The following is a 25,267-nucleotide window of genomic DNA, read 5'->3' as shown; positions in this document are numbered from 1 at the left end:
ATGTAATCGTAGATAAATATTTTTTTCTAAACCATAGCAATATTCAAAAGTTGTGTTGTCTGTGGTAGTAATAAAATAATATAAAAACAAACTATCAAACCTTTTCTGCTATCCATGTATTTTCAGTTAATTCTATGTTTGATCACTGACATAGAATATTGCTTATAGTTTTGAAATGGCAGTCTGCAACTCAAACTCTTTTATTTATGATTTATGCATTTTTACAACATTACTTATTATAATATAAACTTTTGGTAAAAATGATGCAACATTAGTCCTACTCATTTTTGATAAAATTATCTATTTTTCAAATCTTTTAACTAAATCTTTATTACTACTTTTATTTAGACATATTTCTAAAAGAGAATAACAGCTAATTATAACAACATGTTTCAACACAGACTAACTCTGCACGGGCATGTGATTTATAAAACTGAAAATATCGCTATGCCACTATCTATGACAAGAAAAGGCAGCTGAAAAATAAATACATTTCACAAATACGATTTATTGAACATTTACCTATATTACGTATTAAATTGTGTAATTGTAACCTAAAAGTGAAAACTAAAGACAATGTGTAGAAGTACTGCATAATAACTTTTATTTAAAACCTAAAAAAGGTATACAAATATAACAAAATGACTAATTATGCATTTACTAAATATGCACTTAATATTAAAACATAAAAGTCGATTGAAATATATGCTTCTTTCAAAAACAATAATAATCAAAAATTGGTCCAACACATTTTTTATATCTAATTAAGAAAACATAATTAAAATGTGTAAAGTAACAAGTATACATAATCATCAGTTAATCGTATTAAATTGTGGAACAGTTTATATCACAAAGAAAAGCAAATCAATTAACAGAGAAAAGTGATTACAACTTAAGGCAAGTTAAAATTATAAAAATAAAAAGGTAAATGCTTTATAAAATTATTTACAAACGATATAAAAAGTTAGTAAAAAAAAATGACACTGCTAAAGTTGGAATGCATGCCGACATAATATAAAATATAATAATTTTTTTTTTTACAAAAGCACTATAGCAAGCAGAAATATATTCTAATTTTTTTATTCATAAATTTTGAAATTTTTATTCTTATAAGAATTTTTAAAGTTGGTCATTATTTCAATTTCTGATTGAATCTCTACATAGCTTAAATATGTCCGAAATTTATTAAAAACATTATTCATCAGATAAAAATTCTGATTACCTTGTACCATTACAGGATAAATCTAAAATATGGGTAATATTTTTTTATTGAATAACTTTTATTCATTACCAAACAAAGCACATTACTATGTTTTTACTAAAACATGGCATTTATCAAAAGATTAAGGCAGTTCAAGTAATAGTTTGTACTTAATAAGTTCATTATTTTTTTACTATTCAAAAATTTTTATTTTTTAAAAAGTCAATATTTAACTTCTTTAGAAATCTATTTTGATAATATAAAAGTATGTGCTGTGGCACACGTTTTACGCACATATTACTGATCTGCATCCTTTCTACTCACTCCACTCTAAGAAAGTAATTTTAACACAGGGGTTTATAACATTACCAAAAAAGTAATTTTTTCAAATCAAAATCATTAAATTTTAAGAAACACATTGATTTAATACAATGCCTTATAAATAGCATACAAAAATGTATATGAAATTAGTAATTTCTAATATGAAGAAGTAAATGCATTTCACCGAAATTCAAGGAAGGCAAATTAAAATATAATGAAAGAGGGAATGTAATTTCCCACACATTATAACCATATAATAATTATTGTATAAAAACTTATTACTTATGCTTATATAAATCTAAAACTGGTAATAAAATAGGTTTAAAACACATGTGATTCCCTTACACATAAATAAAAATCAGATCAAAAATTACTAAATGCGTAAGTCAAATTGTTTAAATGCACAGCAATTGTTAAATTATAATAGTAATGATGAAATTTTATAACAAAACTTTTGCTTAAATAATTAATCCTCAACTCAAAAAAAATCAATTTAAAAAAGTTTAAGCAGGAAATTTTGCTAAGTGCCATGAAATGTCACACATCAGAATAAATAATCTATCTCTTAATTAATTACAATTATATTGTCATTTATAATTTCTACAATAGAAAAGCCTTATTAAATCAAAATTAATATGATTTATGTCAGTTAAGGAAAAATAAGGATGACTCCCATTTCTAAGAGTAAAATATTTAACTAAAAGATTAATTCATTTAAAATTTTCATGAAGTAAATGAAGGTCATATACTCAACAAATAAAAGTACAATAAAAAACAATCTGAAAAAAAAAATATTTAATAATTTTTATGATGCAACTAAAATAGGATTTTAACACACAAATTAAAGACTTTAAACGTTAAAAGAAGAGCTTTGAAAGGTTAAGTTGCAAATTATGATAGAGATATCTGTAATTATTTAATAAGATTTTAATATTTAGCAACATACCTAAATTCTGCTCAGACTATGTTTATTTATCCTACTATGTATATTTGTTATGTTATATTACTTTTTTAAAATAAAACTTATATCTCTCAGATTTGATTGATGAGCAAGTTTAGCCTATTTTGTGAATAATATTTCCAAAGCATTCACTTTTTAGAAATACTCAAACAAAACAGTAACAAAAACATAAATAACAATACAGACAAAGCTCGCAAGGATGAGCAGTTCTACCAATAGTAGTAATTGTGTATATACAAATTAAAATACTTAAAATAGAATAATAATATAAAAATCCTCACAGCTACCCTAATTTATAAAATAATCCATAGAAGCTATTCATGAGCTTCTGTCAGCATCCTTATATTTTTCACACTGAAAAAGAAAAAAATAATTTTTGATTGAAAAATAAAATCAACAATAAAAACTTAAGTTCAAGTTTTTCTCTTCAAATTACAGTATATTTTGAATGAATAAAGATAATAACTCTGAATAGCAATCATAATTATTTTCAATTATAATCATAGTTTTTTTATTCGTAATACTATTTTTCCATAGAAATAAGTAATATTATTTTATCAATCTAAATAATTTTACAAAATATACTGCAAATGTTAAAATATAGGGTATACATTGTATTCAAATTAAGTTCCTTTCAAGGACGTTTGTTTGCAACAACTATAAACTATTTTGTGAGCAATTACAAAGAATTTTTTAAAGGCAGACTTTTTGTAATTGAAAGAAACTGATAAAGGTAACATACGTGATACTATATTTATGCAATCCCTGATATAGTTTGTGTAAATTAGAGGCCTCCTGATGACATATTCCTGAGCAATTGAACATTGAAATCAGTATGAACATTAGAAGGGAATAAAAGAAAAATAAATGATGCAACTCTCTGTGATCTATTAAAATTAGATAAAGAACTCTTAATTGCTTCTTATCCCACAGTTGAAGAGAAAATGAACAGCCAGGGTGCATAGCTAAATTTTTTAACAAATTAAAAGCACCCAAAAAATAATTTTAAGCATTAACAACCGGCAAAATTATTTTCAAAGATTTTACAGAATCATGATAAATAACTTGTTTTTTTTTAGCAATTCTTAATTTCATTAGCTACTCTAAAAAACAAAGTGGCCCCTCAACTCAGGTTTCAAATTTTCCTGATTTTCCCAGGTAAAAATCTTTAAATTTCCAGGTCAGCATGTTCTTTTTTTTTTCTCACAAAGTGTAGATTGTGTACTAAACAGACAAGAAAAACGCCAATAAAATATTTTGTTTAAAATGTAATTTTTTTTTGTAAATATACTATTGAAGAAAATCATTAGATTTATTTTAACAACTTAGCAAGATTTCGTTTACAATTTTTTAATGTTTTGGTACAACATTAATTTTTACAAAATCAATATAGATATGGAGAAAATATGTTTAGCTTGAATATATCGTTTTTATTGAACGAAAAATATTTTAATGTGTTACCTTTAGTTTTTTTACAAAGGGTACCAAATGGCAAGTACAGGGTGACCCAAAATATCTTGAACAAGTATTGTTCAATGTTGTTTTATTAAGCAAAAATAATGATAATAATTACAATCCCAGGCAATCACACATTGATATATTATTAAATTTATTTCCGCTTTGAAATTTAACAATTTATTTATAGTTAAATATAGAGCCATTTTACTGTATTTTGTCTTTACAAAATTCTTTGATCATATTTTCTTTCACATTTTCTTCTTTCCAATATCTAAAGTCAAATGTTTAAATAATTTTGTTTGTCTAGAATCAGCACTATTCTTTACAAAGATATTCAGTACTTAAAAAGAAAGTAACAAATGCAAAATTGTCTAATTTCTTTTTGCATACTCTATAGAAAAAAGCTAAAAATTCATAAAATTTATTATTTTTCTAATTTAGGAGATTTTTTTTTAATTATTATTACTTGAAACCTATTTCTCTATAATGCAGAACAAAAAAAAATTTTTTTTTCTTTCCTTGTTCCTAAAAAGCACATATCAATAAAAAAAAATTCTATATTTATAAGTCATCCATACATTCCTTAGTTTTCTGCTTGCTTTTTAGTGGAAAGGGAGAAACAGTTTCGAAAATATCATCTCTGGAATGCAAGCAACAATTACAAACTTTCAATATTGTGATTGACTGCTCAATTTGAATTTTGTATCAAAAATCAAATATTTACCCGCAAAACAGTAAAATTAAATGTAATAAACATAGTTGGTTCTTAAAAGAACTTTTTTTTAAATTAAAATGTGCATTAAAAGGTTAAAATGAAATTTAAAAAATTAGCATCACTGCAACAATTATAACGATTGGTCTACAAAGATTGCTGTTAGCGATTCTAAAAAGATTTGGTATTGGTTGGCTCAGCAGAGAAGAAATAATTCAATGATTTCATTGGATGGGAGTAGCTTGCAGAAAAAGAGTGTGAAATAAAATCAACTGTTTTTAAATTATAATCTCATAATTTTTGAAGAAAAATATTGAATCATTTTGTCAAAAGAAAAAAATGCCTCAAAAGCATTGGAATGAACTTGAAAAGAAATGGATTTAGCTCCCAGATTAGATAACAAAAAAGAAAAATCCCTGCTTTTATAATCAGGATCCTAACCCCTTTTTTCACCCCCATCACATTCTTTGCCTTCTATGAACTGCATAGTCTCCAAAGAGGTCAAAGTTTTCAACCATTTATTTAGCAATCATGGAAGAATTTTAGATGGTGTTCGTATTTAGTTTAATATGGTTACAATGAACCAAGTTTTGATGCAAACGAAGTATTGCTAAGTTGATGATATTTGGACAATTTTTATCAATAAATTTCCATCTAAAAAAAAGTGGGTATAATAATTGGTAAAATTAAGAAAAATTGAGGAAAAATATTCCAGTTTCTCTTAAAAACAGATTTTTGCTAAATTTTATCAAATTTTCCAGGTTTTCTCAAGAATAAAAAAATTTCCTGATAATTTCAGGTATTCAAGTTTTCTAGGTTTTATGCCTTAATTTAACTATATTCAGTATGGAGTTGCTGATTCTAATTTTGCTAATTCTAGTTGTTAATTCTATATTTAATATATTATTATATAATTAGTTGCTAATTCTAATATTAATTCTATTTTCTAATATTTACTTTTTCCAATTATGCAAAAAAAATTACTTTTATTTAAAATAACTGAGTTACACCTGCATTTAAAAAAATATATTGAGGTATTTTTCAGTATTAAATAAAAATTATTTATAAAGTCATACAAAATAAAAGCATTTATAAAATTAATATTTTTGATCATACAGATTGATAAAAATGAGTAGACAATAAGCGAACAAAGAAAAAATATATTACAACTATAAATTATTGTATGGCACCCTATTAAATTATTTCAATCTGTAATTTCGTTCAAGGTTTAATGCTTTTTTAAAAAAATGATTAAAAATAGTTATAATAATTTTGAAATGAAAATTCAAAAAATATTGTAACTAAACAGTTTTGTCAAAAGAAATTTATTATGTGCTTCACATACATCATTATAGCAAAATATTATGCCATTGTATTTAACAAATCTGAGATTAGTGAACAATAAAAATCAAATGATAAAGAGATGAATGATTTTTTAAATTACATAATATTTTCTACAATGTTTTCTAACTATTAAATGTGTGAAGAGTCCCTCAATTCACACTTTTGCAAAATCTTGTCTCTTGTAATTTTTTTGCTCTGATTTTTTTTCTACATAAAATAACTCGAGTACTGAAATTTTAAATAACAAATCCAGTAAAAAAAGACCAAAATAAAAAGTCTAAAATACTTAATACAATTAGACAAAAAAAAATTTCAAAAATATCGGAGAATTATGAAATCTGAATCAGTAGATGTTCCATCAGAAAAAAATCAAGGACAATTTTGCTTTATCTACCTTCACCAAATTTCGGCCAATAGTGATAAATATTTCTTAGTTGCTCATACATAACTACATTATTATCTCTACCTTAAACCCAAGAAACAGAATTTAATTTCAGTTTCAGAATTTAGAAACAAAAAGTTTCTTTTTGTATAGAAGAAATACATATAAAAGTTTTTCAATTTTGTATTTACTTAACTTTATAACGATTTAACTTGAATTTTTTATATATCACAATAAATATTTATTATTTTAATGGATTAACACTAAATGACATCACATTTTACAGCTAAAATCTTTTAATTGCCTTCGTGCACTGGGCATTCAATTTTCACACCAAATGAAAAGCTCATTTTTCTTTTTAAAACAAAACTAAATAATCAATAAATCAACAATAATCAAAATTTCAATATCATGCACCCAATTAAAAAAACGCAATCAAAGGGCATAATTCTATTGCCCAAGACCAGTGTTTCTCAACGGGGGCGATAACGCCCCCCTGGGGGCGTTGGGAGTATGCTAAGGGGCGGTGGACTTGTTTTGGGCGGCAGGGGGGCGTTAGGTACGTTTTGGGCGGAAGGGGAGCGATGAGCAGGTTATGTTATTCAAATTTAATATTAATACTCCCAAATAAAATTATTAAATTAAGAATCATTTAGTAAATAAAATTAATCTAAAATTAATGATAAAGAAAAAAAAGATTAAATTAATATAATAAATTTAGAATATCTGATACAACATTAGTACCAGCAGTAAAACGAACTTATGCAACACATATTCTTCGATCCGAATCACCACAGCACAGCGCATGAGTCAGTAGTTTTTGCCTCTGACATTCAAGCCATTTGAGGAGAATTAAAGTGCATGTACTTTTTGTAAAAATGTTCGATTTGACCCGCGTTTCTTATGATGGTTTAGTTTGCTTCATAGCAGTTTTTTACCCAGTTTCGATTCGATTTCATTGTTTATTTGTCCAGGTACGTTTGTGAATTAGTTCTTAATCGTAAATTATTTATTAATTTAAAAAAACAGTTGATTTTCTTTCATTCGTATTTTGCTGCCACCAACAATGTCGGTTAATATAAAGAAGTATATTCCATACAGTGCCACGTACTTGAAGTTTAGATTTGTTCAATCGCTGTCGAATTCTCAACTACCCGTGTATTTATTTTATAACAAAGTTTAATATAATGAAACAATGGAGCCTTCGCGTTAGCAGAAGCATTTGCAAAATACTCATTCTCACAAACAAAACAAATATTTGTCATTTTTCGCGAACATCAAAGACAAGTTTCTGAAGGCACCTTTGGCCTCTGGCTTACTAACAACCTAATCACAAAAATGCGATGATGGTTTGATAAGTTCTTATAATATATCAAAATTAATTGCTAAATCTGGGAAATGTCATACCATCGGCAAAGAATTGAAGGAAGTTTTAAGAACAGTTTTACACTATCCAGCCTCATCCGATTTAATCAAAAATATCCCTTGCAATAGTGGGTCGACATGGTGGGTTTTTCGCCCTTTTGAAAAGGGTGGTACCAGATATTTTAGCAGTTCACTGCCTGATTCACAGACAGTATTTAGTAAGAAAAAATCTCAGCGACCGTTTGTATCAGTCATTGCAATATGTCATATCTGCTGCGAACAAAATTCGCAGTAATGTTCTCAACGATTGATTACTCAGACAGCTGTTTAAGAAAAACTATGAAGAATATCGCTTGCTACAACACCGTGTTTCACTGGCTTTCCAAAGGAGCCTTGTCTCAATGGGTTTTTGAATCGTTTCGACTCTGTGCTTGAGTTCCTCGAAGACAGAATGTAGCTTTGAGAGACAGATTGCTAGAATTTAAGATAGACGTTGGTGGATTTATTTGCAAAATTTAATGGCGTTAATTTGCAACTTCAAGGTGACAAACTCAAGTTGATCCCTACGAAATCAATTATTTCTACATTTCTAAAAAAAACTTATTTTTTGGAAGCAGAAATTTGGTAGGAATGAGTTCAACCAATTTCAAATCTTATCGTATCTTGCAAAGAATGGCGAAATTTCCTCTGATGATACACAAGAATATAGTTAACACCTTGACTCTTTGCACATGGACTTTTCTGACCGTTATAAATGTGTTTTGTTCTGTTTCCTTCAATGGGTTATTAACCCTTTTTTGAATGTTGAAACAGAAGAGGTTCAGATTCAGGAGGAATCGGGCAAACTTTCAACTAATGAAGCTTTGAAATGGTGATAACTCACAGAATTTTGGCTTTAAGGTAACATCAGTCGTCTCTACTCTGGACTGTCAAAATTCTTTTGTCAAAATTCATTCTTATTTTCAAAATTATTTTTAATTTCCTTCCCTTTCTCCTATTCGTCGAACGTGGATTCAGTGCTGTTATGGATCAAGTCACAAAAAAGAGAAATGGACTCGAAATCATGCAACGAGGGGACTTGCGTCTTCACCTCAGTAAAAATATTTAACCGAACATTAAGAAATTGGCTATGAACCATCAAGTACAATCATTCCACTGACATAGTAACTTGATTGTTTCGTTAATACTACTTTTATTTTTGGGTGTTTTTTTTAATTATCTAATTAAGAACAAGTTACTCTTTTTAAGCGTAGTTTTCTTCGTTGAACTTTTTTTTTCATTACCGTATTTATTTTTATTATGAAAAATAGACTGCAATTACCTGCCGGGAGAAAATTATACAGTTAGCGTAAACATAAAATTTTTTAAAGAAAAAAACATGCAAATTTAACGCTTAAAAAATTGCCTAAAAGTGCATCTTATAATTCAGCANTCAGCACACCCCCCCCGTCCTCATGCTCTAAATAACTGGATTATCACAAAGGGGGGCGTTGATATGTTTTTTGCTTATTAAGGGGGCGGCAACGTTAAAAAGGTTGAGAATCTATGCCCAAGACCAACTCCTGACAGTAAAAAAATAATCAGAATCAACAATTTTCTCCGGTGTAAACACCGGAGAAAATTGTTGATTCTGATGCTGAAAATTGTTGATTGTTGATGCTGTGTTGATTGTTGATGCTGTGTTTTGCAGCATACCAAATGGGATAAATCCCATTTGGTATGCTGCAAAAACCTATTTTACCAGTATAGTAGGTATCATGATATATTAGTAAAGAAGTAAAGTAAAGAAGTATCATAGTAAAGAAGTAACATTGTAAAGAACATAGTAAGATAAACATAGTAAAACAGCACCAATTAGCTAGTATTAGTACACTTATTAAAATAATGTTACAAAAATAATATAAGTTTTACCTTTAAGAGCCTCACTTTCTCCTGTTTCAACATTGCTCAACATCTAAAAAAAGATGGAATGCATTAATATATGAAGTCTAGTCTATTTTGAATATTTTTACTATAAAAACTTCATTTTTAAAACAAACTTCACATAAATATAAAACATAAACACATTGGTGCTAAATGAACTTATTAGCAAGTGTCTAAGGTCACATAATACAAACATTAATTTGAGAAAAAGCTGTGGTTTGAAACATAATGCCCTTTTAATATAAACATTTTTATAGTTCCAAAAAAAAGCAATTCATTAAAAAAAATTCCAAATATATTCCCACAGCCAAACTTATTCATTGCGAGCTCTGATTTAATGAGATCCTGTGTAAAATGAGAAACATTTTAAGAAATGGCTGACATAATATAAAAAAAAATTTACACAAAACAACTGTTATAATTAGATTAACTAAGGAACTTTCATTGGGGAAAATCAATTCATAGAAACAGATAGAAAGAAAGAATCTTGCTGTTTCAGAAAATTCCATTATGAAAACTTTTTACAACACACCTTCAAGTTAATTTGTTCAAAAATTAAATGAGCAGAGAAAATAAATAATGTATTGTTGTTGACGAGTGCCATTAAGGCAGAGGGGGTGCGATTGTTCTTGTTTTCAAACGGCGCCATCTATGGCCAAGAATTCGACTTTAGCCACACCCATACGTCACACCGTTTATAGGGCAGACCCATTCATTCATCCACAGATCGTAATTTTGACCTGAATCAGAAAACGATCAATCTCCAATTCAGTACTCCCAGAGGTATTGATCTGTTATGGGAACATAGAAGACTATGAGACTCGACAAATTTAATGTGCATCAGTCACCATTTACTACACAGGGCAAGCCACCATTTACACTTTGGCCAGCAGGGATCGAACCCACAACCTCTTGTACTTGGGTCCAGTGCCCTACCAACCAGGCTATCCCAGCGTGTACTTCCTTTTTCTCTCACACTATGAATTGCACAACCAATTGAAGCCACATGACTATAGCATGACAACAGTTGATAAAATACTGCAACATATAATATAGACTATGCAAGCCATGTGTCTATACTATAAGTTTCTGACCAAATGTTTTAAAATGACCAGACAGTTTTAAAAAAGAAATATATCTACATGGGGTTTGCCAAAAAAAAAAAAAATCAAAAGGTATTAGTTATACTCTATGTCATGCCTATGAACCATAATCAACAGGTAAAAAAAATAAAAAATCCCAATCATGTTTTTCCTCTTTCTTATAAAATCTATTATTTACTTAAATATTAGTTATCCTTTACCCTCTTGATACATTAAAAATGAGATGGAGTGTAAACAGACATCAGTGATGTACAGAAATCTATGTCAGCACAGTTTATGTATTTTTCTTTTATACAATAAATTATTTACTATTTACTTTAATATAATTATCTCTTACCCACTTGATACATTAGAAATGAGATAGAGTGCATAAACAGTATATAAATACAATCACAAATTATAAGTAATATAATTTTTGATTATTTCCTATATGAAACAGAAATACTTTAAAGTCTGTTATACATTTTTGATTGGGATGTAAGAGAAATGCTTAATTGTTTGTGATACAAAATATTGCGGGAAATTTGTTCAAGTACTGGGTATAATCTTGAAAATTTTACCTACCACCACTAAACCAAAATGCTTTAATAATTTGGTATTAATACAAGCATGAAAATTATATGGTTAAAAAAGTCTCTTTTTTATAACTCTTTTAACAAGATGAATTAAGCAAAGAAAGCAATAAAAGGTCTTTTACACATATTTAATGCTGAATCAGGGTGACCACTCAAATCACATTTCAAATTTCCCTGATTTTTCCAGGTTTTCCAGATAAAAATCTTAAAATTTCTAGGTTTTAGTTTCTTTATTCTAATAAAGTGTAGGATGTGGGTACAAGAAAAGTGTCTATATTATAAAATATTTTATTCAAAATGCTAATTTTTTTAGCATATCTTGAAAAAAATAATTTATTTTGACAATTTGGCAAGATTTTTTTATGCTTTGGTACAAAATTTTGAATCAAAAATCATATATTGACCAACAAAAGAGTAAAATTAAATATTAGTATATAGTTAGTTCTTAAAAAAAAACTTTTTTTAAAATTAAAATATGTTATATAAGGTTAAAATGAAATAGAAAAAATTAGCATTAATGCAACAATTGTAACAATTTGTCGACAAACATAGCTGTTAGCGATTGTAAAAGAAAATGTGTGATTGGTTGGTTTGCTGAGAAAAAATAATTTACAGATTTCTTTTAATGGGAATACAAAAACTTTCAGAAAAAGAGTGCAATATAAAATCTATTATTATTATTAAATTATAACCAACTAATTTTTGGAGAATTTTATAAAGTTAAAAATACAAAAACATTTTGTCAAAATGGAAAAAAATTACCACGGAAGCATTGGAACAAACTTAAGCCATAAATGGATTCAGCTCTAGGACAGAATTTAAAAGCAGAAGCTAATATCCTAATCCCTTCTTCCACCTCCACCACAATCTTTCCTAAATTGCACAGTCCATAGCTGGCAAAGGTTTCCACATTCGTTTAGCAACAGTGGGAGAATTTTATGTGGCATTCCAGCTTAACAGAGCTGAGATGGAGCAAATTTTGCTGCAAGCAAAGTATTGCAAAATTGATGATATTTCAACCGCTTGGAGATACATTTCCGTCTAAAAAAAGTGGGTATAATGGATGAAATAATTTAAATTAAGAAAATTAGTAAATAATTTAAATGAGTGAAATTAAAAAAATTTCCAGCTTTTCTTTAAAATTCCTGGATTTTTCCAGGTTTTTTCCAGTATAGAAAAAAATTCCCTGAAAATTCCAGGTTTTCAAGGTTTTCCAGGCGGGTGGCCACCCTGTGAATATTTTTGTCCAAGCTTTTTACAAAGGGAAAAAATTATTATCAATTTTGCATTAAATAATATGTAAATAAGAACATAATAAACACTTTTTAAGGATAAATAAATAACTAGCACAAAATAATATCTACTTGATTAGCGATATCTTCCAATTGTGGAGTTTCACTGGTAAGCTTTAAGAATTGTTTAAGCCGATCATCTTCATTGGCAGCTTCAAAATCTTCGAAATCCTATTTAAAAAATAATATAATTAATGACAAAATACGTAAGTACCTATAAAATAATTCTTCAACTCATATATATATATATACATAAAACAATTCAAAATCATCATCAAAAGCATTTTGCCATTTGTGCAGAGAATCCTCAAGACCTAATATTTACAGAGCCCATACGTTTTTGAGTATGAAATTTCCCCAAAAAGCATAATGCTTTTTTTTTTTACTGTGAAACCTCCAAGACAGACAACCTCTAAGTAACCGCATTCTCTATTTACGACTACTTTTGGAAGGCACAAAATTTCTTCCATAAACTTCGTATTGAAGAAAACCCTTAAAAGGAACCATCAAAACCTCTCTTAGCAACCGGGCAATCCTTCACAAAAAAGGCGGAAGAAACTAACTAAGGAAACCCGGAAAAATATCAAAACAAAAATATTAACTAAACAAATAAATAGATTAAAATGCATTCAAAATATTTCTGTGAGGCTCTTACTTAGAGAGCTTTATTTGAAGATCTTAAAAAAGAGATTTAAAACTTTATGATGCAGCTAGAGTGCACTAAAGATGATGCTAACAAAGATTTATTTTTTGAGTTGAAAGTTAAATTGGAAAAAAAAAGTTATTTTAGAAAAAAACTAAACATCACATATAAACAAGCATTAAAGTTAACAAATTTTTATGATATAAAATTAAATGCAGATTTAAAATACATGATTGTTTATTTATTTCAAATATCAATTATTTATTTCTTCCATCTTTCATATTTGGTAAATATGTTAATACACATAATCATATCAGTAGGGACCATTTTTATTGACACTAAAATGTATTCACCGATCTTGTTTTCACAACGAAAACAAAAGTGTAATTTCCGCACCAAGAAAATCACACTAAAATTAAAATGGCTTGAAAAAAATCCTGCACCTTTGATAACATTTTGAAGTCAATGGAGGTCACTCTTAAGAATGACCAAACTACATCAACAACCATTTACTGTGAAATAGAGAGTGGTCGTTTCCGAGAGGTTTCACTGTAGTTGCAATATTTTTAGAAAATAATATTGGTATTTTGTCAAAACTTCCTAATAGCAATTTTTCTTTAACAATAATTAATTCTACTTCACACGATCCATGAAAACTAACGTATATGTTATAAATAACAGAAATCGAAATACAAATCCATTATTGAAAAAGAAATAATTTATAAAATCAAATTCATGTCCCACTTATAAATTTAAAGACTTCAAACTGACTTGCTTCATATTTAACACAACAGAAAAAATTCCTTTTCTCTTTGAACAGTTAGTTAGTAAGACCTAAGGAATAAAATTTCCCCAGTGCTACCAGGCTTGAGTTTCTCTCTGGCATATTTTGAACCCTTGCAGCTAAACATATTTTAGTCATAATTGTCACTCAAAACCATCAATTTACCGAGGAAGAATTTACAAAATTAATTTATACTTTCAAATATATATAAAAAAATTTATGTTATAGTTTACAATTTACAGGGTATCTGCTACATTTTAGGTTTTCAAATTCATGACTGTCCATGACTAATTCCAAGAACTTTTCATGACCTAACGAAGTTACTATTCTCTCCCGACAAAAACAGAACAATAAATTTGAAAAGCAATATAATAACATTCATTGAAATGATAGGTATAACCAAAACTTTTATACTCTGCATCTTCATATTTATAGATTTTAAATTTAAAAAACAGAGTAAAAAAAGAGTTGAAACAATAAAATAGCTGGGAAAAAAAGCAAAAAAAATTTTTTTCAGCAGAATTATATTCCAAAGATTCTTTTCTCGTTCATCGGAAAGGAAAGAAATACTCCAGATTTTTCTGTTCTAATTTCGGAATAAAAAAATTCGCCAATCACTGGCTTGCTTTAGTTAGAATTTTAAATTGATAAAATAAAAAAATAAACAAAAATTTTGAAATCACGGAAGTTTAAAAGATAATTCATTCTAGAAATAATGTTTTTTCCCTCATTTTTTGAAAAAACATGATAAAAACATTTTATATTTTAATAAAATATGACTGTGAGTGGGGATTTTCATAGAAATTCAGATATTCGGAACACCATGACATTGGGGGGGGGGAGGATTCCATTTTAAAAATTAGACCAATTTGGCGACCTAAATCCAGACTTTTTTTTAAAAAATAGTTAAAATCGTGACATTTTATGACTAATTTTGTTCAATACCGAAATTCATGACTTTTCAGGTGTGCGGATGCCCTGAATTTAACAGATGCTTTTAGAGGTAAATTATTATCAATAGAAAAACTATGAGCATTTTAAAAAAGACACTTTAAAAAATCATTTTGTACAACAAATAAAGGTACAAATAATTTAATAAAAATAAATAATCATAATAATTTACTCCGCAATAAACATCTTCATTGAAAATTTGAGGAGGTAAGGCATTAGATTTGTCATGAAGTTTGCACTGAGTCCTCATGAATTCTCGATCATTTTCTTTCCCAATTTCTGTAATATCAATTACTTCAAAATCTATTTTCAAGGAGGATAAGATGAACAAAACTCTTTGTTGCTGTTTTCTTATCTGAAAATACATATAATATAATAAATTCATAATATTTCTGAAATATAAAAATATATATATCCAAAATATTCTGGGATAACTATGTAAAAACATTATTAAAAATGAAACCTAAATTACTGTGAACAATACAACGAAAACTAGATTTCTATTAATCACCTAAGAAAGTAATTAATTTTTTTTTAAATACAGTATAAGTAGTTTTCTGGACACTTTTTTAATAACAAAACAAACAATTCTTTTTTCAAAAAAAAATCTTTTTTTACATGTGTGATCTTAAAAAAGAGATTAATAAAAAAATTTCTTTCTTCTTGTTGCTGTTCCATACCTAAATATTTATTCTGCTTTAATAAACAAACTAAAATAGTTGTTGAAAAGATGTGCTAAGAAAAACAAATTTGGATGAAAAGCATTCATTATGAATATTAATGAAGCTGAACATTAATAATGTTTGAAACAAACAGGAGCAAATCAGCTTAGCTTCCCTTTAAATTATAAATGTTTTTGATAACAAAATTTACTCAATTCTTCTGTTCCTTGCTTTATACCATGCTCATTTTATTAAATTGGATAAATTTTGTTTTGGAACGTAAAGCTTTTTTATAATGTTACTTTTATCTATCCAGCAAGTTTTTCACACAAATGGGGGGAAAAAAAGAAGAGAAATAGATATTCATAAAAGAGAGTTCATATATTATTTCTTTAACCTAAAAGAAAATAGAGTTGTATGAAATTGAGGTTAATTATCCAATTATTGTTTATTTGTCATCTTTTTATTGAATAATGCACATTATGATGCTTATTTATCTTAAAAACCGATAACCCAGAAATTTTTCGGACTTACCGAGCACCCACTCTACAATTCCGAACACAGAACTTTCCACTGTATTATTTTTAAAAGCCTGAGATTTGCTTCTGAATATCATTAAAAGAGAAGTATTATTTGCTGCGGTTACTTTAAAAAATTGTATAGAAATTCAGCAAAACATGTCTGAGATCATTTAATTAATGAAATGCTAGACTACTCTAAGAAGGTATAATTGATAAAGTGATATTCTCTTCTAAGCAAACAGCAGAATCTTTTAAGTAATAATTTCATGTTCATAGTGTTAATTTTATTAAAATAAGTGATTTTCTTATAATTTGAAAATTCAATATGATTTTAATTTTTTCTTTACTTCTTTCAAGTCAGAGATATCAAGATTAAGCTGTATATTTAATTTAATAAATTGAAATAGATATTATTTCTCTTTTAAAGGGATTGAAATTAAGAAAATGTAGTCACTGGTTCACAGGTCAGAGACTAAAATTTATTGCCATTCTGTACACATTTTCATTGATTCCTTCATACGTTAAAGGGCAAGAAGGAAAGTTTATCTCATGTCCACAGACCACTTAACTTATTGGTGGCCACTACTATTTTGTGAAGACAAAACAGACCTAAAAACACAATTGAAAATTTTAAAAAAAATATTAACAAAACCATCTCTTTATGTTGTCTGCTGGTCTAGGTAGGAGTCCACATATAATTATTTTTTAGTGGTCTAAGACAAATTTAAAGTGGTTACAGACCAACACACTCTACTGTTCATTTCAAGTGCTGTTTTCAAAATTCTATTTTTTGCCAATCTGAGAAAATTTTAAGTTAAAAAATGAAAGTAAAATAAACCTTTCTGCTCAAGTAGTATTATTTTTCAATCTTTTCAGTGCATTCTCAAAACTAAGAAAAGATACTAGTTAGTAATGAAATAAATAAGTACGGAAAGTATAAGTTTACTACTTGCAGTACATTGCTTTGGTATTAAACTTATAGGGCGGATTAGGTGATATATCATTACTCATATCATGTAAATCTTATAAGTGATCAAACAAAATAAAATATATATAATTAAATTTCCATTATGTGTAATGAAAGTTATATTACATGTAATAAAAATTATATTACATGTAATTAAATTTTTAATTATAACTTAAAGATTTTATTTATCAAATATCCCATTAATCTTTAAAAAAAAAGGATTATCATAATCATAATGAATGTTAAGTGTTGATTAGGTATGTTAGGTATTTGTTATTAATAATTTCTTAAAATATCAGTATGTATAACCTTATCTGTAATTAAGAAAACTTTAAATATTCAACTTCAACATTTTAAAATGTATTTAGTTATACATCCTGATAAACCTATTTGTTACTAAAGCACTCTACAATTTTCCCTTATGGTCAACTTGCAAAAAGATTTACTTTAATACAATTTCACCAATTTAGTGAAATTTTTTTATGTAACATAAGAGAAAATTTCCTAAAAAATAATTTCTTTAGAAAAATGTGGCAACTTATGAATGGCTTAGAGATAAAATTCAATAGCATTCCTAGATGTATTTGACTTATTCCAGTAATCAACATGTACAGTAGCCAACCAGTCTGTGTAGGGGCAGGGAACTGTCCTTGCATCACAAAGGTCCTGGGTTTGAATCCCGGGCAAGGTATGGATGTTTCTCTCTCTGTGTGTGTGTTCTATAGCCTTTCTCCTTTGGGTATGAATGTGACCCGCCCTATAAACAAATTGTGCTTGTGTGAATGGCGCGGCAGAAGTCAAATTCCTGGCCATAGATGGCGCCACTGAAAAACAGGAACAATCGCACCCCCACTGCCTAAACAGGCATACGACAAAAAAAGAAAAAAATAATAATACATGTACAGTATAACCATGCAATCAAATTTCAAAGGTTCACTTTAAAAAAAAACTTTTTTTATTCAGGATAATTACAGTTCTTTATAACTAAACTCAGTGGCATGACAGCCCATAGAGGGCCAAGGCCTACTGTGGCCATCTCAGTTTTCTTGACTTTGGGCTCTGGGGTGCTAGAGCAGATGTTGAGGTCAGGTGGTCAGCCGAACCCCCATTGTTTAGTTCCCAAGCATGCATGGTACTCATTTATCAACCAACTGAAGGGATGAAAGGTTGAGTCAACCCTGCCCGGCCTGAGGATCGAACCAGGGACCTGTGGCACAACAGCGCGAAGCGCTACCGCTCAGCCACCGGGTGTCACAGTTCTTTATAATAGAGTCCTAAGCAGGTGGTTAACTTGACAGGTTTGACTGTAGTATGTAGTCATATAATTTCAAAAAAAAATTAAAAATACTTACTAAAAACTATTTTGTTGAGCTTAAATAATTTTGTATTGATTTATTTAAATAATTTTTTTTTAAAAAAATAAATCAATTTAAATAACATAAATCTTTACAAACAGTAAATAAAAAGCTAGATAGATGAATTATTATTAAAATATTTTTAATTTATTGTTAACTATTAATAATAGTGTGTAACTATTAAAGGGAAATAGTTCGTAATTATCAAAATGAAAAAAATGCTAATAAAAAAAATAATTAGAAAATTGTATGCAGTTTGGTCAATATATTCCTCGCAATCAGTTTAATTAAAAACCAGTTGAAAAATAGTTCTCGTTTTCTTTTTTCTTTTGTGATTCTCCCAAGGGGGGGGGAGATTCTGTATCAGTACCTGTTTGCGCCCATTCGCCGCAAATTCCAATTCGTCACCCATATCTACGCCACTTCGTCAAATAGTTCTTTTAACTTGCAAAACTTTAACATTTGCCTATGCCTGGGGGTAGACACGTTATACCTCTCTAGTTGGCTCTCTTTAGTGATATTTTTTTCTTTTTCTTTACTTTCTTGCCGTAGATACCGATCTGAATCTTCTCATGTTTTATCGTAGGAACTCATGCCTAACATGATTCATTCCAGTTTGAAAGTCTATTCATTTTCATTCGATGATTAAATATGATATAATTATGTTTACCTATATATCGGTGAATAAAAGGGATACACATACTCAAATACCACTAGAAATTACAAAGGAAGCAATTGAAATGTAAAATATTACCTATCTATGAGTGCAAAATGTAAGAGAATAATTTTATATTACTAAACATTGCATCAGATTAGAATTTGAAATTCAACAAGGATTATTTAAAAAAAAAGAATTCAAAACAAATTCATACCTCATGATTTCCGGAAATACCAGATACATAAACTTTTATAGCCATAGCTGATGGCGATGTCGAAATAAATGAAAATATTAACGTTTAATAAATATTTCAATAACACAACCTGTCAAACTAAATCCAAACAACTTGAGCAAGTGGTAATCGGGTGTTGCTCTTCTTCCTTGATGTTTTTAACAAACATGCACATCAAGAATGTGTAACGTTTTAGTTTAATAAGTTCATTTGTAGCTGCTGTAACTTACACCTTTTCGACCATTTAAGAACGACAACGTACTCAACTTTTTCGAGCTATATTATAAAAGTGTGCAAAAGTAGACAGCAGGAAACGTACTAGAATTATCAAAACTGTGAATCGAGCAATGAATAATGCTACTGCTGCTGTTATAAATAGATGACACTTGTTGATATAAACTGGGGAAAAAATCGTTCTTACTACAACAAAGTCTAAAAGAAGAAATAAACGTGTAGAGATGACTTTAACTTATAAATATTCTGAAATATCTAAAATGGATAGCGGGAACATTTCCTTATCGGTATTTACATCAAAATAATCGTCAAATATGGGCAGTAGTCTTCGAGAAACTAAAAAAAAATAATAATAATAAACATCACAGATTTCTTTAGAGCGTTCTGTCGCGTTAACCAGCCCATAAATGTCACTTTTTTTTTCTTTGTGTCTTTCTTTAAGAATTATCTTTATAAAATTATAATTTAACAAAAACTGAAATAAAGAAAAGCACAAATTTAAAAACATATTATAATTTACTTATGTTATAAGAAGCATTTTATACCTGGGATTACTATGATCATCATAAAAATTCTAAATTGTTTTTACCATGTATTCCTTTTTATATGATTGAAAAATTGCATGTTCTTCTAACATGAGTTATCTGTTTTAAGGAAATTAATGCAGTCATTAAGAAATGGAATAATGAAATGAACACAGATGAATGATTTGAAATGTATTCATATTATGCTAAAGCAAATGGAAGATATTTTTGTATTGTGATCTCTGGTGCCAGCTACAATTGTCAAGGTACCAAATGGATTTTACTCTTGCAATTTAAAAAAGATATAGAGGGTAGCTACGAGTTAGTCCCCTTCTGTGATTTTTTTTTTTTTTTAGTTTTGTGGGCCACTGCCCAAAAGCAGTGCCGGATTACCAATTAGGCCAGACTAGGTCATGGCCTGGGCCCCCTTAAAATGGATTTTTTGAAAATAAATTTTAAACAATTAGGAAAAACAATGATTTTTTTTTTTAAATCAATTTCAAATATATATGTTATGATTATTTTTTTGTTCTAATTTAACAAAATAAAGTAAAATTTAATTTTTTATTTTAAATATGCTTCCTTAAATGAAAATATATATAAATACTTTTATATTTGAATAAATAAAAAATATACAAGAAAAAAAATTTAATCTAAGGGCCCCAAAAATTTTAATGACCTAGGGCCCCGCGTACGCTTAATCCAGCACTTCCCAGAAGTTCCCAAGACATGGAAATTATTTTTTCCATAGATCAGAATACTTAAATATTCCCTATTATTAAGATAATTTTTTCCTTTAAATTTTTAAGTTGAATTTTAAATTTTTAAGTCTAAAACAAAGATAAATCATATTAGTTATTGATCATGATATGTGTAAACTTACTTTACCTTGAATCTTAATGATTTATTCAGGGAAATTTATAGTTATTCCTACCACAAATTAACTTAATATGACACTAAGCCATAATTATGTAATTTTTAATGATCTCCTTAACATTTGATTAAATGGTAAATTTTACAAACAATCATTACAAAATAATGTAACAAAAGAGGATATTTCCATATTGGTATCTGTTCAGACCAACTACAATAACCAATATGGCAAAGGAATGTATAAAAAGTTTTTAGAAAATATGTTGAGGTTTACCCAGGGATGATGAGATTATACCATAAAAGTTGGTTCCTTTCTAGAATGTTTTTTTTTTTTTCAATATACATTCTTCTGTATCATGATATTTCCATATCATGATAAAAAATTAAAAAAAAGGCAAAATATTGGACATCCCAGAACTACCTGATATACCAAAGAAATCAAATAAATAAAAAGATCTCGCTTCTAAACGAAATTTCTAATAATTTGATTGCTATTGATTTTAAATAAAGTAGTAATATGATTGATATAAATGATAAAATTCATAATATCATTGAACTAATAATAATGATATGCATGATAATAATAAAATTGCTCATAACTATAAATAAATTTAATACTTAGGATTTTCATTTCCTCCTAAAAAAACTTCTTAAAAACTACAAATTATAAATTTTTAGAGATATTTTTATGCTTTTTTGTCTCTAATATATAAATCAGAAATTTGCTAAAATTCAATGTGCTTTAGTTGACTTTTAAGGAATAAGTTAGGTATCACAAAGTTATGCAACCCAAGGTGGTAACTCTTTGGCACAGAATTGTTTTTTAATTTCCTTACTACTTCGACTAAAGAACTTAATGGTAACTGCTGATTATCAAGATATTGTAGAAAGAATTTAACCAATGAAATTAACTTTTTTGTAATGATGAACTACTACTTCAATATTTAAATTATTTAAGCTTTATCACTTACAGTAGTTAAAAATTACTCAGATCTATAAAAAGGATATTCTTAAATCGCGAAAGAAAGTAAGGTAGTATCACTTTCCATAAGTAAAATGACAACTTCTTGTAGTTGTTTATTTTTTGTAGTTTTCATTGATACCATTACCAAATAGATCATCCATTTATTATAGTAACCATACAACTTTTTTAAATAAAGAATTTTAAAAAAGAATAACTAAGAATTTTAAAAAAGCATGAGTTTTATTAATTTGCATGTAATTAAAAATGCCAATAACTGTTAATTTTATGGTGTTGAATTATTGAAATAGTTTTTTAAAGTTTCTGTAGGCATACATAAATATTTTTAAAAAAATATATCTATTCAAATTTCTTAAAATATTTTAATGCAATTTTCCTAGTTGAACCCAGCAAACGTTTCTGTGACAGTCTGAGATAACATATGGAGATGAATCCAGAGAAGAATTTTTATACTTAAAACGAAACGCCTGTAATGAAAAGTGTAATATTTTACATCAATACAAAACAAATAAAAACAATCCAAAAAGAGCTCTTAAAAACATTGAATTTTTACTTTTTATTTAACAAACTTAAGTAAATAAATTTTCTTTGTAATATTTTTAAAAATAAATCCAAAAACAATTTTGCTGACTTAAAATAAACCCTAGTTAAAAACATCCTTAAAAATTTTTTTAAATTTGAAAATCTAATTTCAGAGAATTTTAATATAACTGCTTAACTATTAACATTCTGCTCTAATTTCATCTTATAATGGCATTAAGCGCTGCCGTCAGTTAAGGTTGTGCTTACACTGCTTTGGGAGAGCAAGGAGTCATGAGTTTGATCCTAGTAGCAGACATGTATGCAGCAAGCACATTAAAACTGTTGCAGCTTAAAGTACTTTCATTAGTTGTAGTACCTATAGAAGCTAGTAGAGTGGAGTACCAGCCCAAGTGCTGCCTATTAGCTCTATAATCAGAGCTAAGTGCTTACATAAAGATACTGAAACTTAATTGAGACTTAAAGCTACAATTTAAGAGACATGTAATTATAGATATTATGTTCAATACAATAAAAAATAAAAGCAATTAGGAAAAGCTTTAAAAAAAATATTAAAAGGGTTAAACTATAATGAAATGTACAAATTCAACAAAGATTTACAAGCATATTAAAGAAACAAGCATGTTAAGTAATAAAAAAATTACAGATTAAATATATTCTTGTATAAACAAATTTATTTTCATTTCATTACAAAATTATCTTTTATTTTTATGGAGAAATTTTTATTCAAAATGTTTCACAAGTAACTAATTTTTACAACAAATTTGAAACATAAAATAAATTTGTACAGACTTTTTTAACTGTTGACGACAAGTAATTATTCTTTGATGCTGTAAACAAGTCTAGCATTCTATTTGAGAGAGCTGACCATTGACATACTTTTTTTCATGAAAATGATGGAAATGTATTTTTAATTGATGTTACCTATATTTTGTCACAAATATTGCATGCATAATTTGTTTTTCTGAATCTGAAGGTAAATATATGTTTTAATAAAAACTTTTACAACAAATTTAAAAAACAAAAGGTTTTTCACTTGAGTGATAATTGCTGTTACCTTTTTAGATTGCTACCTTTTGCAAACCTCCGAGGACAAATATTACAAGAATGAGGTTTTTTTCCTATATGAACATAATAAATTTTAAGATAATGGTTTTTACTAAATCTCATAAAACACAGATCACATGAGTATGGCTTTTCATCAATAATCACTTTTGTGGCTCTTAAGTTCAGATGTTCGATAGAAACTTACTACACGAATCAGTTTTTTTATTCAAATGTCAAAGAGAACGAGCTTTTACGTATATTTTTAAACGAAACGCTTCACCACAAGGAAATGATTTTACTCTCGCATGAACCAAGTAGTGTCGTTTACGATAGGTATTTGTTTTGTTTTTATCACATACAGTGCAAAAAGTTGAGTTTTTTACATGTTGGTTATTGTGTTTCCTTTCACTTCCATTTGATATTTTTATTTAAGGTGATAAGACATCAGATGTGGTTGTATCATTTGTGGAAGAAAGCAAGTTCCTTTTCAAATTTCCATGACTGCAAATATCACATGAAAAAGAATGCATATGATAATGATCTGCAAGTTTGTCAGCAGCTAAAACTATAGATATCACAGGGAAATTTCTTTTGGTCGAGGTGAATACCTGAATGTTTTTTCACCTCTTCTCTGGTTTTCAAACATTTTTCACAAACAGTGCTATAATGAGATCTATCAGATGAATGTCACTTGATATGCTGGTTAAAAATTCTTTATACGATTAAAGGTTTTAAAACAAATGCTACAGGAATAGCATTTCTCATTGTTAATATGTCGGTCCTTTGTGAGCTCTCTCCTTGTAGCGAATTTCTTCAAGCAAAAGAGAACATGAAATTTCTAACTTTTTCTGTTCATGAGTATCTAAATTTTTCCCCATTTTTGAAAGTTTCTGATTGCTGGTTTTACTCCGATCTAAAACTTTGTGCATGAGAAAAAATATTGTAACTTTAAGAGAAAATAAGTTATTTTGATTTCACTCAATATTACCAATTTAATTGCATTTAAACCAAACAAGAACAAAATTATTTTATTTTGAATTAATTACGTTTATGACAAACACGGACTAACATTTTGATTGAGAAGTAAAAGAGCTTTTAGCTCTTATTGCACTAGTCTAAAACTAGGTTTTACGATTTTAAGAGCCATTCTCACTGCAGTAAATTCTTCCGCATGTGAATGAGAAGCAACCCTCGATTGCGTCACCTGGAAGGAAAGCCGATTCCATGTCTTGCGCATTCTTTAAAAACTATTTTCAATACAGTTTTGAATTTCACGTAGTATACCACTTAAAAACTACTTCTTAATCTGTTTGAAAATCAAAATAGAAACTAACGCACTTCCGTGTCCTCTGACTATCCACACGTTAATGGTGAAAGCAAGCTCTACTCTGCACCACCTGTAACCCTTTTCAATCACCAATTCGATACGATATCCCACATATCGAAAAACAAATTATTTATTTAATGATTGGCAATATCGTTGAATACTGTATATAAATAAAATAAAAGCTTTAAAATGAAAATATAATAACAAATTACTCATAAACAAAAAATTTGTTTAAAATACATTTATTTGTCGAATTTAAAAAGTTAATAATAAAAGTAAATACAGATGTAGTAAATAAGATTTTATGACTAATTTTTCTAGTTACATATA

The 25,267-nt window shown here is 27.9% G+C and overlaps 1 protein-coding gene and 1 long non-coding RNA gene across 2 annotated transcripts; one reads left to right on the top strand and one right to left on the bottom strand.

The window, feature by feature from the left end:
- Positions 1 to 587: 587 nt before the first annotated feature.
- Positions 588 to 19,669, bottom strand: LOC107449412 (SH3 domain-binding glutamic acid-rich protein homolog). The gene is made up of 5 exons (XM_016064932.3): positions 19,393 to 19,669; positions 15,188 to 15,370; positions 12,710 to 12,808; positions 9,656 to 9,698; positions 588 to 2,837 (listed from the first exon to the last, which is right to left on the bottom strand). The coding sequence occupies exons 1-5, from the start codon at positions 19,435 to 19,437 to the stop codon at positions 2,833 to 2,835; spliced, it is 375 nt and encodes a 124-aa protein (XP_015920418.1). The 5' UTR covers positions 19,438 to 19,669; the 3' UTR covers positions 588 to 2,832.
- Positions 19,670 to 19,743: 74 nt separating this feature from the next.
- Positions 19,744 to 24,666, top strand: LOC139425367 (uncharacterized). The gene is made up of 2 exons (XR_011636591.1): positions 19,744 to 20,434; positions 24,044 to 24,666. It is a non-coding gene; the product is annotated as an uncharacterized lncRNA (long non-coding RNA).
- Positions 24,667 to 25,267: the final 601 nt, after the last annotated feature.

This window comes from Parasteatoda tepidariorum, chromosome 4, assembly GCF_043381705.1.
Source record: "Parasteatoda tepidariorum isolate YZ-2023 chromosome 4, CAS_Ptep_4.0, whole genome shotgun sequence".
NCBI classification, from domain to species: Eukaryota; Metazoa; Arthropoda; class Arachnida; order Araneae; family Theridiidae; genus Parasteatoda; species Parasteatoda tepidariorum.
Note: the sequence above shows the minus strand (reverse complement) of the source record. Positions and strands in the feature narration are given on the sequence as shown.

Bases quoted from the DNA above. Each gene is read 5' to 3' on its own strand.
- LOC107449412 (XM_016064932.3), bottom strand. From the start codon at position 19,437: ATGGCTATAAAAGTTTATGTATCTGGTATTTCCGGAAATCATGAG. The intron at 15,371-19,392 runs GTATGAATTTGT...ATGTATTTTCAG, and splicing joins GTATTTCCGGAAATCATGAG to ATAAGAAAACAGCAACAAAG. The intron at 9,699-12,709 runs GTAGATATTATT...ATCTTTTTTTAG, and splicing joins TGGAAGATATCGCTAATCAA to ATGTTGAGCAATGTTGAAAC.